Raw genomic sequence first — 19,223 nt, 5'->3', positions numbered from 1 at the left:
AATCTATTTCATTAAGAGTATAATAGGTAGATAGTTATGGATGTTAAATTAGTGAATATAGAAGACGGTTAATATGGTCATTTCAAAATCTTAATTAATTAAGGGAAATGCTATTTAACGTGCATAAAAAAACTTGTACCTTCCATATTAAAAGTCTGCCCCTTGATTTTCATGGTAAATGTACAAACAATATATACACCTTAAACACAGGCCCTAAGGGCTGTATTTAGCAAACCCCATTAATTAAAGGGGTGGGGATAATTTGCTTTATAGAGAAATATAGAAAACGTTTTATAACAATTTGGTTTAGTTAACAAGGGGCGCGTTTACTTGTTTAAAATGTTTTCTAGTTTTTCATTTCAAATGAAATGAGTTTTTCATCTCTAAAAAACAAATGAAAATTTTGAAAACGCGTTCAAAACTATAAAATGGAAAACTATTTAAGGTTTTCAAAATTTAAAATATGAAAATTAAAAGTGGAAAACAATAAAAACGTGTTTTCAAATTTTCCATAGAAAAGCGAAAAACATTGTTTTCTGTTTTCATGGAAAACATTTTTGTAAAAAGTATAATTTGAACGCGTTTTCTATTTTTTTTCATGTTTTATTGGAATTCAAAAATGGACAAGGGGTGTTTTCCCCAACTAAATGCACCCTTAAGGTTTCTGGTTATTCAGGCTAAGTAAATCAAATTTTAATAATTGTTATCTTCACCTGTAATCAAGGTTGTAAATATCGCTTTCGGTATCATATCAGCCGACCCCCAATAAGCGAAATATCGGATATATCGGATACCCTAAATTGTAAAGGAATTTAACACTTTTTTATACCAAAAATACCATTATTTCTTAATTTTAAATCTCTTATACACCTAATCCATACTTTTATACTATTTAATAAATAAAACAACCCCCTCTTTAACCTTTTACATCAATTATCCACATCATTCGACGCCGCCTCCACCACTAACAATGTCCCCCACCATTACACTATTACCGCCAAAATCACCGCCGCATTGCGCGGGTATCGTGTTAGTCTAATATATATATATATATATATACTAACAATATATACAATTAGTGTTTTATAAACATATATACTGTTAGTATATATAAATGTTTGTATATACTGTTAGTATATACAACAAATTTATCTAAAATTTATACCTTATTACTTGTTTTAACCCGTTTTTTTTCAAAAAAAGTCAACTTTTTTGTTGACCGGTATGGCCGATATTGACCGATAAGTGCCGAAATTTGACCAAAGCGAGAAGTTGACCCGATAACCCACTTTTCGTATTAGTTGAAGGCCGGCATCTGATATATTGGCCGATATTTGCATCATGCTTGTAATCCAATCCATTCAACTACGGTAGAATCATAATACATTTTATTGAAACACGCGAATTCATTTAGAATTACTTGCCAATAGATGAAAAATATGTATTAAATACGTATAGTTTTTTGTCCTTATCCAAGAGAATCACCCAAAGATAATGACAATCACTATACTCATCAAACTCCAACATGATTGTACGGTGAATGCCTCTGATAAGACCTATGTTTTTTCCATAAGCAAGCTAAGTATTGTGTCCAAGTACTCTCAGTCGTTTTGGACACAATGTTTAGCTTGCTTTTGAAGCAACATTGGTCATAATGGAGGTATCCACAGTACAATGTTGTTCGATTCTTAATGACTATAGTGATATGCACTTTCTTTGGGCTGATTTTCTAGGATAAGGGCAAAAAATTGTAAGCATTTAACACATATTTTTCATCTTTTCGCAAGTAATATTGAAAAAATTAGTGTTGATTTGACAGAGACCAACAACAAGATGTAATGAATCTAATGGGAGCTATGTATATTATTGTGTCCTATTTCTTGGTGGAACAAATTCTTTAGCTATGTAGACTATAAGGTTATAAAGATGGGAGCATTTTTTGTATGCTGATAACACCAATCGGGATTGTGATAGGCATAATTGTAATCAATGCTTATAAAGAGAACAATTCTACAACTCTAATCATTAGGGGTGTATTCAACTCTACATCAGCGGAATCTTAATTTACATGACACTTGTAGATCTTCTTTCGTCCGACTTCATAAACCCAAGGATGCAAAAGAACAAAATGCCTTAATTGGGTTCAAATGTTTCACTTCTTTTGGATGTTGGTCTTATGTCCCTCTTTTACAAAATAGGCTTGATTCATTTATTTTAACCTACAGTGAATGTCTCCCATACTTGTGATATGCTAGTGGGGTAAGTTTGTTGAATGATTTACTATAGTGATTGGTATTACCTTTGGGGTGATTTTCTAGGATAAGGTCTAAAACCGTAAACATTTAATACATATTTTTCATCTTTTGGCAAGTAATTCTGAAAGAATAAGTGTTGATTCGACAGAGACTAACAACAAGATGTAATGAATGGGAGTTATGTATCTAGTTGTGTCATGAATCTTGGTGGAACAAGCAATTCAACTATGCATACTATAGTGTTCCAAAGATAGAAGCATTTGACATGCATTTTGTGAAGGAAACTATATATACAAATGAAACGCCACATGTTTAGTGCCTCGAACCAACTTTGGGATCATTTAGCATGCATTTTGGGAACGAAATTACACATACAAAATAAAATGTCGCATATCTTGTGTCTCCAGCCAACTTTGGGACCATTTAACATGCATTTTGTGGAGGAAGCTACCTATAGAGATAAAATGTCACACAATATGCGCCTCAAACCAACTTCAGATCATTTGAAATAAATTTTGTGGATGTAATGTTTGTGCCTAAACGGTAACAACCGCCACCTAAACATACTAATATTTTTTAGTTTACCTTACATGAGTGTTCATAGATTGGCTAGAACAAGTGTATAAAGGTTATTTTAAAGAGAAATGAAGTGTGAAAAAGTTAATGGTCTATAAAAATGCCAAAAATGTACAAAATGTCTTATATTATATTTTGAAAGGTCTCTATTATTCAAAAATAAATTATATTCATCAGTGGGTGGGTGTTGATCGGTCGAATTATATGGGTTTTGGGTTATATGGGCCGGATTATTCGGGTTTGAGACATGCAAAATGTGACCCATAAACCGAACCGAATAAATATTTGAGTTTTGGGTTTCGGGCTAAATGGTTCGTGTTGGGTTAAAACCCAAATTAACTAATTAAAAAAGTTTTAAAACAACTACAAAAACTCCCGATTTACAAAAGTGAGTCTATTGACCATTTACATTTACATTACAATACTTTACCTACATAACATTTCAATATATGAGTTCCGAATATATCATCGGAATACAAAAAAGATTATGCAGAGTAGATGAGTAGCATATACTAGTATATTATTTATATATACATAAAGAAAATTATTTAAATAGTAAGGAGTTTCCACCTGTAAAAGATCATATTCCTTTAATTCGTTGAGTAGCAACATTATGCATCTTTAGTAAAGATCTATCTTCGACGAGTTTAAAGTCCTTGGACCATCAAAAGTCCTTGCGAACGTGATAAGTTGCTTTTGAATCCGTCCACCGTGAAATATCATCATCCTGCACATAAAATCGTTAAGAGATTAATCATACATAATAATTCTCAATATACTGATCATATGGTACCAAAAAACGAGCCAAATTGTTTTTCTAGATCCATAGATCCACTTGTACCAACCTCGTTAAATTTTAAAATCCTTAAAAGTTATAAATACCAATATCTTTTTTCAATTATACCCTCTTTTATTTATTCCCTTTTTACTATCTATTCAAAATTAGCTTACACAATCATAGATGAAGCAAATTTGTATAGAAGTTATTTTTAATATATATATATATATATGGTTCAAAGAGAATTAGAGTTGATCGAGAGAAAGAAAAGTGAAGAAACAAAAATATATTTAAGTTTTTGGTTAAATATATAAAATATAGAGGTAACAGGATTATTATTTTTTTGAACAGCAATGATGATTGGACTCAACGGCATGTCTTTTCATCTTCCGGTAGAGATCGACCACGTCGAGGTAACAGGATTACTAAAGCGTAAATTGTAGTTAAAGAGTTAACTATCCATTTTTATTTCTTCTTGCTATTTCATTTATGTGTAGAATTGATACTATGTGATGGTGTATAAAGTCAATAGGTTTTCAATAAATCCTTTTTGGTTGATCATGAATCATTCTTAAGCACTTGGATAGTTCGACTTCCTTTGATCATAATATATAAATAAGCAAATTTCAGCTTCTGTAACTAGGGATTAGTATCTCGTAGAGATAGATATAAAGATTAAATGATAATATTATATATATATATATATATATTGCCGGTAGAGCAGAGAAAAAAAAATAAACTTAACTTTTGATCTGAACCATTGAAATTAATAAACAAAATAATCTGAGCCTTTGAAATTAGGATTGCAGATATGGTAACTAATTAATTAATAAACTAAAAGTCAACTTTGACTATTATATATATGGTAACTCTTTTTATTATATTTAATATATATGCTTGTAATTATAGTAACTATTTAATACTGAGTACATAGTAATTACGTTCAAAATGACTTGTGCATTTTTACCATAACCATGATAATTATATACTACATGATAATTACTTTCAATTTAAGAAGATTTTATGTACGAATTAAGCATTAACTTTTGATGTCTATCAACCCCGTACGATGTACGAAGGAACTATATTTATTATACGATTGGTTTTATTTTAAGAGAAAGAAAATATAATTAAAAAACTGATAGCTAAAACTTTTATTATATGAAAATAGACATTAACTTTAATATTAAATAATAAAAATAATAATAAAAGAAGATGCATCTATGATATATATCCATAAGTTCCATCAAAACAATACATAATTTTATTATATGTATGTTATATATATCTAATAAGAAAAGATAAAGAGTAAAAGATAAATTATAAATTTAAAAAATAAAGAAAAAAGTGACCGAGAGAAAGAAGCGGGAAAAATTATCCCAAATTTTATTTTAAGAAAAGCTCTATAATATGGTTGACGGGTTAACAGGTTGATTTCAATTCAAATGGACGTGTGTTATCGGATCAAACAAATTCGTGGGTCGACCTATCAAAAGATATTATATAATTTTTTGTATTTTTGGGTTAACGGGTTGACCTAATAACCCAAAAGATCAACTGACCCCGACAAAAAAAAATCAAATTGGTGGATTACCGAGTCAGATCTTACGACCCAATTTTTCGTATTGGTTTCAAGTTAAATTTTGTGTAAGGTCGAGTATTATAATCATAATATATATTACACCGACTCTATATATGTTATATAAAAGGTTTAAGACTTTATTTTAATATTATGCTCGATGTGATAATAAACTTTATTGTTAGATATAAGTCTCTTAAGTTTACTTGGTAACCCGGTCACCGACCGGGTATTGATCTAAAAAGTAAATGAAACTTTTAATCTTAACCATCTAAATTCATAAGCAAATTAATTTAGGCCCTTTTAACTAAAAGTCAAGTTTGACTATTTTAAATATGGTAACTCTTTTATTTCATTTGATATATGCTTTTGTAATTATAGTAGCTATTAAATAGATAGAACATGGTAATTATATACTACATGATAATTACTTTCATATGACTTGCATGTCTAATGCACAATCCAATTTTTTATATGTATTTCAGTTAATCCATAATTAGAACATTAGAGCTGATATATAAATTAAATCTAGATGCATCATGATGTATTTTAACAAAATATATAAAACTTAAATATTGAGAACATAGATGCATAACTGGCTAACTGCACACTTGTCACACCCCAAGCTAGGCTCGAAATGCACCGAAAAGCATGACACAATATGGAATTACCGTAGAACGAACTATATGAAATTAAAAGGATTCCGTGAACCCAACAATTTAGTTATAATGTCACAAAAGCATAAGGAGCATTCAACCATCAAAAGTTTACAAAATAACATTCAAAAGATGGCTCATGATCCTAAGCAAATCCCATCAACGGGTAATGAATCACGGATCCATGGTCAAGTCCAACTTCTAGCACTGAAATCAAGCTCTTGGATTCTCTTGATTACCTGAAAAGTGTACTAAACAATGTCAACACTAGGTTGGTGAGTTCGTAGGGAAGAATGAACAAGACACATACCAATGTAATCCAATACATAATTACAATCAAAACATGATCTAAGATTTGCACACTTGTACCCAATGTCCTTCAACGTCCACCTATCATTAGCAATTGTCATCAAGTACTAAAAATACCTGTAAAATGTCATCAAGTACAAATCGTACCCGTATAATGTCATCAAGTACTAAAAGTACCCGTTTGTAATGTCATCATGCACCCCATTATGCTCATTGCACGTAACTTGATCGTCATTGTCTACACAAAATCAAACACCTTGTGTATATACTTTCTACAATACTACTTTTGAAAGGCCTTTGATGTTTATATATAGGGTCACCCGCAGCCTTCCCACTACATCTCCAACCTTTCAAAGGCATTAACGTCTTCCATATATACACAACTATTCTAAAAACATCTCAACCTTCACATACAATATCCATACAATGAAACACATACTTGCACGTCTACAAAATCATCACACAACATGTAAATCACAAATGTCATCAATGCACGAAGTACACTTTTCAACCCGACTCTTAAAAGAGTAAGGGAAACTACGAAAAACTCACCTTGATTGGCAAAAGGAGTGAATATCTAGTTAAAGTTGTCCAACAATCGTCAAATGCTCACAACCTAACAATATGTGTCACGATACAACTCATGGTCAACACTAGTTATACAATACCACAACCCCCTCCAAGGTGTTTTAGAAGTGAGTTTGGAACATTTGGATAACAAAGGAAGAGTTTTGGTCAAATACGTTTTAATGACTTAACACCAAATCGGTTTCTTGCACTTTGAAGTTCCAATTTTTGATATGTTGCTAGAATGATAATTAGGAGGATGATTTTGTTATTATTCCACTTGAAACAACATTTAATGAACTAGAGTTTAAAGAGGGGGAGAACTAAATGTTCTTGCATTTGGTAGATAGAGAGAGTGAATGAGAGAATTGAATGAATGGATGAAGAATGAGTGAAAGAAAGAAGGATAGGGTTGGGTTGAACCCATGGGTAGGATCCACATTCCTTTTCACTAGAAATTCTTAAATGTCATCTAACGAAAGTCTATTTGCACTAACTAATGACCTCAATTAGCACATAATTTCAAGTTGAATCACAAAATTGACCCATATCAACACATTGAAATTTAATAGCTAACTAAATTGTTAGTCAAATTGTACACGTAGTCAAAAAGGTCAAAATGCACGATTGTTACAACACTCAACAAATATATAATACTCGAGATTATAATTACTGTTGGTTGTCTATCAACACATAAAATAGTCAAGATTATAAATTAATGGTTAAATTTTATTTTTGCTTCTTTAAAAAAATTTATATTGGTTATGTATCAAAGTGCATCACCAATTTTTCTTGTGTTTCTTTTTTTTAAATGCTCTTGATTACAGTACAATATTTTACGATTATTTTGTTTTAGTTTTGGAAGTAGATCAATATGCATTAGTTTTGTTAAGGTTGTGGTTGTTATTATTATTACTATTTTTGTTATTATTATTTTTAATTTTTTATTATTATTATAATATAATATAAAATCCATTTACTTTTATAAAACATCTTTTATTTAATTTTCATAATTGAAAGTAAGAAGATGAGTTATTTGGGGGGGGGGGGGGGGGGTTGTTTGCATAACCATTATTGTCTATAGACTACCTGAGTTATATATTTATAAAATCTAAAATGGCATAATTTACATATTTCTGTAGATATAAAGAATTATATATTTAGTTAAATTATTTATAAATACGTTTTTAAGTTATAATAAGCTTTTCTAATTCAATAAGACTTTTATTAAGCTTAAAATAAGTTAGAAACTTTTTTTATAAAGGATATAGTATACATAGGATGTCGTGTCAGGGTCAACTGGTTCGAATTGACGGGTTAAAAATACCTAACTTGAACTCCACCTGATATCACAATCAGGATAGAAATTTTAACCCAATTTTCTCAAATGGTTATTCCGAAACCATCCCATCGACACAGGATAATCGAGCGTCGAGTTAAATCGGTTGGTGGGTTAATTTTAGTTTCAACATGTCATATGGCTTGGTGGGTTTGTAGGTTGGCGGATTGATTTCAGGTCAAACAGGTAATGGATTCTTGGGTCTTATGGGTTGGTGGGTTGACATATTAAAAATTTATATAAGTTTAAAATATTTTTTGGTTGACGGGTTGACTTCTTAATTTGAAAGGTCAACCCGACACGAAGTAATCAACTTGGCGGGTTAGAGAGTCAAAAATATGCAAGTCTAACCCGGTTTTTTTCGCGTTAGTTTTAGATTAGATCGAGTATTGATAGCCTCAATGTGTTATAATAAATATATATATATAACACTTATATATATATAGGTGTTAAAAGGTTATCTTATTACGATACTCGATTTATACTAAACTTCATCTTTGTATACTACAGGGCTTATACTTTTCGTTCATTGTTTTTCTACCAATCTTATATCTGGTTTTGCGACGTTTCATGTTACGTCTTTCTAATAAACATTGGATATTTACACTTTTATTAATTCACTCTATCTTTATAAACGAACTTGAACATGTTTCAAGTACTTTAAATATACTTTCACTTTTGTTAATTTATTGGGATACTTGCACTTTCGTTAATTCATTGTTCTAACCCGGTCAACGACCGGGTATTGTTCTAGTTAATTATAACTTTAAGAATTTTAATATTTAAAGTTATTGAATATATTTATTTTGGTAATTTTGAAACTTTTCAAATTTAACAATGACATGTTTGATATTTTAAAATTTAGTTTATATATACCATTTTTTTAAGATTTCACATATATGAAAGTTTCTCATATGATCCTTCTGTCTCAATTTAAATTTTTTATTTTGATTTTTAAGTTTTTATACGTAACTTTGATCGTGAATATTTTTGTTTGTGTTATACAATACTCTACGTAAAATATATGAATAAAATGAACTTTAGATATATTTTTCCATTCATATTACATTTATTAAATACTATGTTATACAAACGAAAATACTTACTATAAAAATATATAATAAAAAGACGTAGATGGAAGGAGTATGAATTATCAAAGCCCCCGTTTGATAAAGGACGTAAAACTATTAGCACACACCGGCTATGTTTGGCAGGAGCGTTTAGGAAGCTTTTTGGGAGCTTTAGCTTTTAATTTTTAACAAAAAGCTACTGCTATTTTAATAGTTTTGTTTGGATAGACCAATTGTAGCTTTTATTTGGATATGAAAAGTTCTTAACAAAACGTTGTTAGGAGAAGCGTTCTATTAAAAGCTAGCTTTTAACATTCTAAATTACACAACCACCCTCATATCTCGTATCATATACCTCTTTTAGTGTATAACACTATTTTGACTCCTATCTTGGCATCTTCTTTGTAATAGCTACGACTCCTTCAACATGAACATTGTTCATCTCTTATTTGAGTCTTTTTAACGAAGCTATTTGAGTATTTATATATTGTATCTTGATTCTCATATCTCTCAAACATTTAAAATATAATAATATAGACAATCATAGAAGAAATAAATCCAGTAACATATGGCCAGTTTCTTCATTCACAGGTAATATGAGTTGGAGTGTGCCTTAAAGCTTGTAATGACACTACCTTGAGAATTGAAAGAATAGATTAGGCTTTTTATATGTATGTAGAGAAATTGATAAAAAAAAAAAAAAAAAAAAAATTCAAAATATAGTTAGTTTAGAAGAAGACACTAGTTTTTGTGTGAATAAAAGAATCAAATGAATGCTTATGTAGTTGTGTGTACTCTTGTTTCTATGTGTATATAGAGTACTGTATAATAGATATACATACCTGCGTGACTTTTTTTTTTACCAGCTTTGCTGTACAAGCTATATGAGTATATGGTGTCTATTGAGTAATGAGTTAGATTTTATCAAATGGGAGATGCACAAGACTTGATTATTTCAAAGTATTTTATGTATGCATTTATTAGTGTTTTCTTTTTAGATTTATAAATAAAAGACTATGATTTATAAATATAAATGACTATGAGTTATTTATAATTATAATTGAAACATGATAATTTTAATTTGATATATATATATATATATATTTTTTGTTCTTTTTTGTCTTTTACACTTTTAAGTTGCAACTACAGTTATTGTGCCAAACATCTTTGAAAGGTAAAACTTTTAATAACTGTTTCAACTAAAAGCTACAGCCTAAAGCTCTGATTAACAGCTACCGCTACGTTTGCCAAAGCTCTGATTAACAGCTACCGCCACATTTGCCAAATATACCCACCATCTACGACTACCAAATTTTTGACTTATCCAATCCAATTAAATGATACAACCAATTTCTGACGTTATCCAATTAAATACTCAATACAGTACAACCTAACACTATCAAACTTGTCTCAAAAGTATCCATCTACATTTCCATTTTGAACATAAACTCAAGTCAAAATTGCAGAGCTATATGTATCTATCATGTATCTATGTATCATCATTTTTCTAAAAAAAGCCACAAACACTGATTTCAACCAATCATCTCATTTGACCTCGGATTTTCCCAAATTAAATTAAACAATCCCACATTTAGAAACCCGCCAAACGAACAAACTTTTTTTTTTTTTTTTTCTTAATTAGGAAGAAAAAGTTGTTTGCTTGCGGTAGCTGGGGGGTCGTCGGAGAATAAAGTCAACGATGGGTGGAGGGCCGATATTCTTGCCGGAATATCCTTTGGCCGGAGATACTTGTGCCTTGGTTTTTTCGACATGCCTTGCACTCTTTTTGCTTTGGGTTTTTGAACAAACTGCTAGAAGAGGGATTTTTGACCAGGTTTAATTCCACACTTCAAAATCTGTAGTTTAATTGTTAAGAAATTCAAGTTTGAAGCTTTATATATATAAAATTATAAAAGTAGTACTTTTTGTATATGTATGTGTGTATGTGATAAAGTATTAGTGACAGTGTCAAGAAACTTTAGATGGGGACTTAGGGAAATCCAACAAAATTTAAGTAAGACTATTTGTAAAGGTCAGGTGAAAAGGATGAAAGTGAAATGATATGGCAAATGACTTGAAGGTGAAAGCTTTAAAGTTAATAGGTGAAACTAGAAAGTCTGCCACTTTTTTGTTTTTTTCATAACCATTGGTTGCAATGTGGGGCTAATAGGAAATATATATTAATATAAAATGTATTATGTTTTTAAATAAATAAATATGGGGTCCAAAATGAAAGGTGAATGGTTAAGGGAAAAAAAGAAGGTGAAAGATATGAGATGGTGAAACTGACGTGGCATGAAAAAGTGTAGGTGAAGAAGGTAAATGGTTACGAATGGTCACGAAGCAGTTCGATGCATAGTGTAGAACTGTATAAAACATACCCGTGTTTGCCTCCCTTTTTGATGTGGTGCAATTGTGCAAATGCATGCTTTGCCGGGCTCAGTTGCAAGAGCTTGTGACCCGGGGGGGGGGGGGGGGGTAAGATTGCGAAAAAACTAGTTGCTGGAGAATCTTTATTGTACTTTTGGCGACTAGTACCTTGCTAGTTTTCCGTTTTTTTTTAATAAAGTTCTTTAGTCGTTCTAAAATAAAACTATAATAGTATAACTATGAACTACAATAGTAATCGTTCTATGAGGTCGAATGATTGTTTTTGTTAAGTTGGAAGGAAAATTAAAATTTTGAGGTCATTTGTTCCAAAAAACTTTTGTAGCAACAGCAGTTTGTGGCATCGGCTGGTGGTGCCTGATTGCTATGTTGGCAGTTGTATAAGGGATGGTTGATGTGATACTTTTTATTATTGGGGAAAGGTGATGACTTACTTTTTGGAGTGGGAAAATGAGTGATGTGAAACTTTTTATTATTGGGAAATTCTGTTTGTGATGTTGGGACTCACTTAACGTTAGTTGCATAGTGTTTGGGTCATCCAAAACGTAAGTCATAACTCATAAGAGAACCTAAATTGTGTCACATTACCCTTGTAAGCTAAATTATGTCTTGCCGTATGTAGGTCAAGAAGACTTTGCCATCCTTTGTGGATTTCAGGTTACTAGATGGTCAACAAGGGGTTTGAAAAGTAGGATCGTTAAATAAAATATAAAACTAGTTCTCTGTCAAGAGATAGAATGAAAAGTAGATTGTTATCTTAGACAAAAAAAATTCCCCTATTCTTTAAGATCAAGTGATGATATTTGGCAAATGGAATGGGACCCATCACCTTGGAACATGTATAACTTTTGTTTAGGCCAAACTTATTGATCCAAATATTCTTCATCCGCATCCATAAGTGCTTATAAAAATGTTATCTTTTTTTCATCAGAAACTAAACAGGAAGCTTGTGCATATAACCATTGGACTGGCATTCATGTTATGCTGGCCTCTTTTCAGGTAATATACATGACAAACAACGAGATGCTTTTGTCACTTCACACATGATGCTCAAGTTTGTCTTGCATGATGGCAGTTCAGGCAATCGAGGAGCAGTTATAGCAGCTCTTGTTCCCGGCGTCAACATAGTTAAAGTGCTTCTAATAGGACTTGGAATAGTTAAAGATGAGGCCACTGTAAAGTCAATGAGCAGATTTGGAGACTATAGGTTTTTGATCTTCTTACATACTGATTGGATTCATTTATCTCTCCGTGGCAATATGGGCGGGTTGTGTAACAAGGCAAAATGAAAGTTTTTGGGTGGGGAATGTACCAGTGCAATGGGTTTTATTGCAACTTGTTTATACTATTATATAAAGTATTATAAGATTTAGCACTATCAATCAAATTGTGCCACCTCACATTTTGTTATATCCATGTTACCAAACACCCTTCACCCCATCCATCTTGCCATCCATAATTTCTGTTTAGTCCCTTACAGAGGCTGATATAATATCAATTTTTGTCCCTTCTGAAGAGTTTGCAACCCGGTAACTAGAAAATGCCTACATAACATTTTGATCCCATATGTTATCGTAAAAGTTGTTTGCTTAAGTGATGCAATGAGATGTAAATTGGCTAAAAAATGGGACGACTTTTGAGAGTTGAGGCAAAGGGTTATCCTGCTAAGCTAGTTACCTAGTTGCAACTTTATAAATACGTAGGCGTCTTACGAACTAAAAAAGTAAGTTCTCTCATAAGTCACAAAACAAAAAGTACGTTGTTATTATCATTCTAGTTTATTAAAAAGATTTACTCGTATAATGTTCTCAGCATTATAAATGTACTTAAACCAACTGTCCACTTATTAAGTGTTAATCCATTTGCTTTGTTTTCTCTTTAGCTACTACTACTATTATTGATTTTCTTATTTGACCCATTATAGATTTACATGACCCCCAAAGAATTATTTATAAGCAAAAGGATTAAAAATTTCCACCTTTACTCAGATCTTTCATGTTTTTCTTATGTACCAGGGAACTGTTGACAGGTCCATTGTACTATGCTTCTGCTATCACGTTTTGTTGTACAGTCTATTGGAGAACATCCCCAGTAGCCATTGCTGCAATTTGCAATCTTTGTGCAGGAGATGGTAATGAAAAAAGCAACAAAAGAGTATCTTTCTAGTATTCTATATGTGTTATTTATCTTAATCATAAGTTCTTCTAATGGCTTCCAAACCTTATTTTGCTACAGGTTTTGCTGACATTATTGGAAGGCGGTATGGAAAGAAGAAGCTCCCTTATAACTCTGATAAATCTTATGCAGGGTCCATTGCTATGGCAACTGCTGGTTTCATAGCATCTGTTGGGTAAGCCTTTTTGCAATATCAGTTGGAATTTCTAAGCACCCACAAATTGTTAGTGGCATTGATTCAAGTCCACAGCCCACACCAGTTCTTTCTTTTGTTAATGTTGAAAGGCTTATATATATATATATATATATATATACTCATCTGTGTTTGTGTGTGTGTGTGAATTAAATGTTCTCTTAGGGACATTTGTAGAGTCATCGAGTTACCTATTTTGTTCAAATAGAGTACTTTGCTACTTTGGACCAAAGCAGATAGGTTCAGATAGTGGTGGAAATAATACGCAGATCAAGCATGGGTAGGGTAACGGGTTAAAAAGATGTACATGTAAGGTTCCATTACCTTTTTTTTTTTTTTTTTTTTTGAAACTGTTTTTGACCCAAAAGTTCAGCTTTCTATAAAGACTTCATGTGTTAGATGTGACTGCAAAACTTGTATCATTTTAATAATAGCATTACTTTATAAATATAACATAGGTTACATGTTTTATGTATATTTTAGGTGACTTTCGACCCAATTGAGTGATTGACATGTTCCTCTTTTTGCAAATTTTGCAAATTTATTACCCATCTTACCAATTAGAGAGAAACATAAACTTAAGAATTCATAAGTAAATGGGAATAAGTTGCCTCATCTAGTTTGGATGCTAATCACACACACCCACATTTGTTATTTCTACTTCATAATACATTTGAGGTTCGTCAGAGTGTAGTCAACCTTTGGGGGTATCAGGCTCTGAGGCACCTAGCTATTGTAAACTTCTGATTAAATATTGGTGATGCCTATAGGTACATGTACTATTATTCAATGTTTGGCTTCATTGAGAACAGCTTTGGAGTTGTGTTTGGATTTTTGGTTGTGTCTGTTGCAAGTGCTTTTGTAGAGTCTCACCCTATAAGCACCAAGTTTGATGACAATCTGACGGTGCCTCTTGCCTCTGTGTTGTTAGGAACTTTGGTATTCTCATAAAATGTGTTGAGCTGTAAACATAGGTATCTGTTGTAACATGTCGTCCTTTGTCCGACAAAACATGCATCTATTATTGTACAAGAATGTTGGCTTTGATGCTCTATTTAATTTGTTAGTTAACCAGTTTATAAAAGTCTACTGGAAACCGGTTTTCAAACCAGTTTCTGTAAGTTTTTTCATACAACAACCTTTAAATTTTGTTTAGTGCTGGTCGTGATCCCAACCAATCAACCAGCGGACTTATAACATATTATCGTGTGAACCTGAAAACAACATGATTCTCATGCACACAAAGAAGAGTGTCCAACGAACTTGTTTCCATGTATAACTTATTAAAGAATAAGAAAGCAAGTTTGCAAGTTTCTTTTCATAAGTGCACTAACATTCACTCTTTTTGTTTTCACAGTTGTCTTATAATGTTGAATAAGATGTATGTCATGAATATAGTACTTCAAATATTTGACTAATAAGGGTAGTGTTACATACAACACGAATTTGTGGTTTATAATACCATATATACGACATTATATAACGAAGTGGCTGTGTATGTATCATCTCTAGATCAATAAACATAACTATAGTGTTTTTGGTTTTAATGAAAATAACATGTTTAAAAACATGAATCCCCATTACCCTTGCTTCTGCTAGAAAACCATAGAACCCCTTCATTCCGAGGTTGATGAAGAACTCGTTCCAGAATCAACCTGAACAACCATGTTTGTAGTTTTACTACTTTCTTGTACTGGACTACTTTGTGGATTGTGAATCTCCAACTCTAATTCCCCTTCTTGGTCAAGTAAATCAATCTCTATGTACTCTGCTATATGATTACTGTAGTGGCATATTATTAACGACCGACAAATAGGGCAAGTAGAATGCGAGTACAACCACATGTCTATACAATCCACATGAAACACATGCCCACATCCCGGCAATTTCCTTCCAATCTCTTCCTCTAGGAAAACACTCAAACATATTGCACACTCAAATACGTAGTTAGAGTCAAGTGAAGGTGGTGATTTGTGAATGAATAACGGCAATGAGGCAATGGCAGACAGAGGAAGACCCCACCTGGAGGACGAGGAAGAGGTGGTTTGGAACCTGCGGTGCATTCTAGATCCTAAAACGTAGGGTTCTCTAAAGCTGGCTTGACTACGTTGATGGGCTTGTGAAAAGTACCAACGAGCGAATAAGTGGAGGCATAACATGAAAATGATAACAAGGAGGAGGGAGATTATGGTAATTAGCATCATCTTCTTGTGGACTTGGCAGAGGAAGGAGCATTGTGGCTTGTGATATAGCGATAAGAAGTGACAAAATAGTGGCTATTTGGAAATCAAGTTTGTTGGTTTGTGTATAGCCAGGAAACATAAATATGAACTTTACTGTGTTTTGGTTGACGTTATTTTTAAATTGTAGACCATGGTCAGCAAAGTTTTCAAGGGGTGAGTCGAGGTACCATTTCCACGAGTTTCATTTAAGTGAAATCTGTGCCGAAAACAACTAAGGATTGATGAATAATCATTCTACTTGAATTGACAAAACCCACAAACCTTTTTAACAGCAATCAAGAACCGTTTTAATCGAACTCACGAAACATGAATACTATGCAATATCTATGATAAATCTACGATATACAGAGCAATCGTATGCAATATTACCTTTCCTGTATCCAATAGCTAGGCCATGTTTGTGTAGGATAGTAGGCTATCGGGCAACGAAGATTAAAAATATATACTTGTAGGTATCCTTACCAGACTAATTAGGTTGTTTTCGATTCTATATAAATATGATATATATTCACACGACCCTTTCAACTAAGACCGTCCGGAGTGAGACTATTCTTTGAAGGCAGGGACTATGCCATGTGGTGCCATGAAAGCATATAAGAAGCCTTTCAAAAAACCTGTAGTGACCTTAGCTTCGTTAGCGTGTAGGAAGCCTTCCAAAAACCTAGAGTGAGGCTACCTGACATGGTGGGGAGACTTGCGCCATGTGACAACCTAGGAGTGATAAGGTGCGTGTGAAAATCCTTGAATATGAAAAAAAGTATGTTTTGGTCAACGAAAAAAATTAGTCGGAGAAGGGGGTAAATCTCCATGTGGGACGGTGTTCCAGGTGATAAATCAAGGAGAGGTGATAGTATTCGTGTCTAGAAAGATGTATGGATAGGAAATTACGCTCTCGCGCCCAATTTCCTTGTCTATATATGCTATAAGTTTTCTAATGGTGCGTGGGTTTACTCTTCGCGCTGGCCAGTTCATGATGGGGCCGAGGCGCAAAACCTATGTCCTTATATTAACTTATGTTCAGCTTGATTTTCTATTTATTGTGCTCTTCTTTCTTGTGAGCCAGATAAGACTATGAAATCCATTAGTCACTAAAATGATCAATATATTTATTTGGGGATTATTGCATAATCGGTTTCCAACTCGAAATCGATCTTAGCCGGCTAGGTTTTGGATATTTCGTCCATCTCATGCCCTATATATATGTTTGCATCAGGTGGAACTTATTGATCATGTGTATAATTCTTCTCACTAACATGATGTATAAATTTCAAATTAATATGAAAATTGAATTGTCAAAAATAAAAAGCTAGCAAAATCCTTATGTTGTTGACCCACATGATATTGACCTGTCTAACACATGATGAAGTACTTTCTCATGTGATCTATGACCTATTTGACTTGATTTTGAGCCCATTTCCCCCATTTAGTTAGTCACCATTGTCCTAATTTTTGTGTCATATAAATAGACAAATGCACGTTAACCTGTTTATTAAAGGATTCACGGTACTTTAAGAAAAGATAGAGTTATTGTAGTGAATGCAACGATCACTAGCTACAAAAAGTATGTATAGTTCGAATATATATAGCTTGCAAGTTACACATAAGAAGGATGACATCATATTTTCATCACCTTCCAACAAAAAAAAAATGTAAATGTAAATGGTTGGTCACCTAACCACTTATTACTTGACCCTTTTAAGCATGAGAATCTCACATCAATAAAAAGGTTGTCCCTAAAAACTACATGAGATTGTTTGCAAGTCCAATGAAACAAGAGATTGCATCACTCACGGAATCTTTGTAAACCACGCATGCCAAGTGTGTAATTATTTGTTATTATATTTATATGAATTTTAGACAATAAACACAGGAATATACCGTACCCTTGGGGCTCCAAGATGTTTGTTTCATTAGTTAAATGTCCCCCGATATTTTCTATAGTTTTTGTGGGTTTTGGGGTAGTAGTTGTTCGGAGTTATCTTTGTGAGAAAAACAAATATAATGATCGATATCAAAATAACACACAAGATTAAGTTCTGGTATTGCATAAGTAGTGTTGTATTTGTTGCAATGTGGGCCATTGCTCCTGAGATTGGGCTTAAAACATAGGTAATTTCTAGATTAGTACGCACAAAATGTTCAAAAAAAAAGATTAGTACGCACAATGTAGTGCACATAATACTTTATAGCTGTTATATGAATTAATTGAGATTTAAATGTTTTTTTTTTTTAACAGCGAGTTAGTAGTTAACAGTTGGCATTCGAGACACCATAGTAATATACAATTGGACAGTATGCGAGCAGCTCGAACCACGCATGTCTGAGATGAAACTCAGGACTCTTGAAAACCCCCCAAATAATCCACTCTTACAAATGTAGGAAGTGAGATTCGAACCCAGTGGATTTCCCAAGGTCTAAGACAATACCAATGGGCCATCAACTTATTGGCAAATGTGTTAGTTTTTATTGATATAACTTTTATCAAGTATTATATAATACAATTAAAATTATTTATGGTCAAAATTACGAAATGAGAACTTTGAAAAATTAAAAGTATACTTATAATGAGACTGAAAAAGTATAATATTACAGATTAACGTCGAGAACGATATTCGGGTTTTACTTTATCATTAGGTATTAATATTCTCACCACTCAACAGCGTTAAACAATTATTTTAACGGATTTTTCATTTTAGAACTTTGGTGTCTTAAACGACAACGCATCCTTTTTTGCTACGTCGATACATGCTTGAAAAAAGCTCAATTATACAAAAAGTTACACTAAATTAAACGATTTTTCTTTTCTAACTCGATTGCATCCTTCGGCCTAAGGCGGCTCCTCCCCAAATCATCAAATAAATATATTTAAATTTTTAATAAGAAAACATGAATTGGAGTAACTACTCATTATCCACACTTGAGAAATAAAAAAAGAGAAATGTCAATTGTTACGCGTGGGCACAAATTTGGTCCCGACAAAAATGCCATGCGGCCACTAAACATTTGATTGTGCTTCCTCCTCATGCGCATGGCTTATATGCCTCCATCAATCAACACCCCACTTCCCTGTCTATCCTCATGCTTACACTTGTACC

The 19,223-nt window shown here is 32.5% G+C and overlaps 2 protein-coding genes across 2 annotated transcripts; one reads left to right on the top strand and one right to left on the bottom strand.

Annotated features, from left to right (window-relative positions):
* Nucleotides 1-10,538: 10,538 nt before the first annotated feature.
* On the top strand, nt 10,539-14,959 carry LOC122592836 (probable phytol kinase 3, chloroplastic). Its single transcript, XM_043765153.1, has 6 exons — nt 10,539-10,963; nt 12,449-12,516; nt 12,593-12,724; nt 13,533-13,648; nt 13,753-13,867; nt 14,656-14,959. The coding sequence occupies exons 1-6, from the start codon at nt 10,829-10,831 to the stop codon at nt 14,834-14,836; spliced, it is 747 nt and encodes a 248-aa protein (XP_043621088.1). The 5' UTR covers nt 10,539-10,828; the 3' UTR covers nt 14,837-14,959.
* Nucleotides 14,960-15,501: 542 nt separating this feature from the next.
* On the bottom strand, nt 15,502-15,948 carry LOC122591715 (RING-H2 finger protein ATL63-like). Its single transcript, XM_043763962.1, has one exon. The coding sequence runs from the start codon at nt 15,946-15,948 to the stop codon at nt 15,502-15,504; it is 447 nt and encodes a 148-aa protein (XP_043619897.1).
* Between the last annotated feature and the right edge of the window lie 3,275 nt (nt 15,949-19,223).

Source organism: Erigeron canadensis, chromosome 3 (genome assembly GCF_010389155.1).
Source record: "Erigeron canadensis isolate Cc75 chromosome 3, C_canadensis_v1, whole genome shotgun sequence".
NCBI classification, from domain to species: domain Eukaryota; kingdom Viridiplantae; phylum Streptophyta; class Magnoliopsida; order Asterales; family Asteraceae; genus Erigeron; species Erigeron canadensis.
This window is presented reverse-complemented; position numbering and strand designations above follow the sequence as displayed.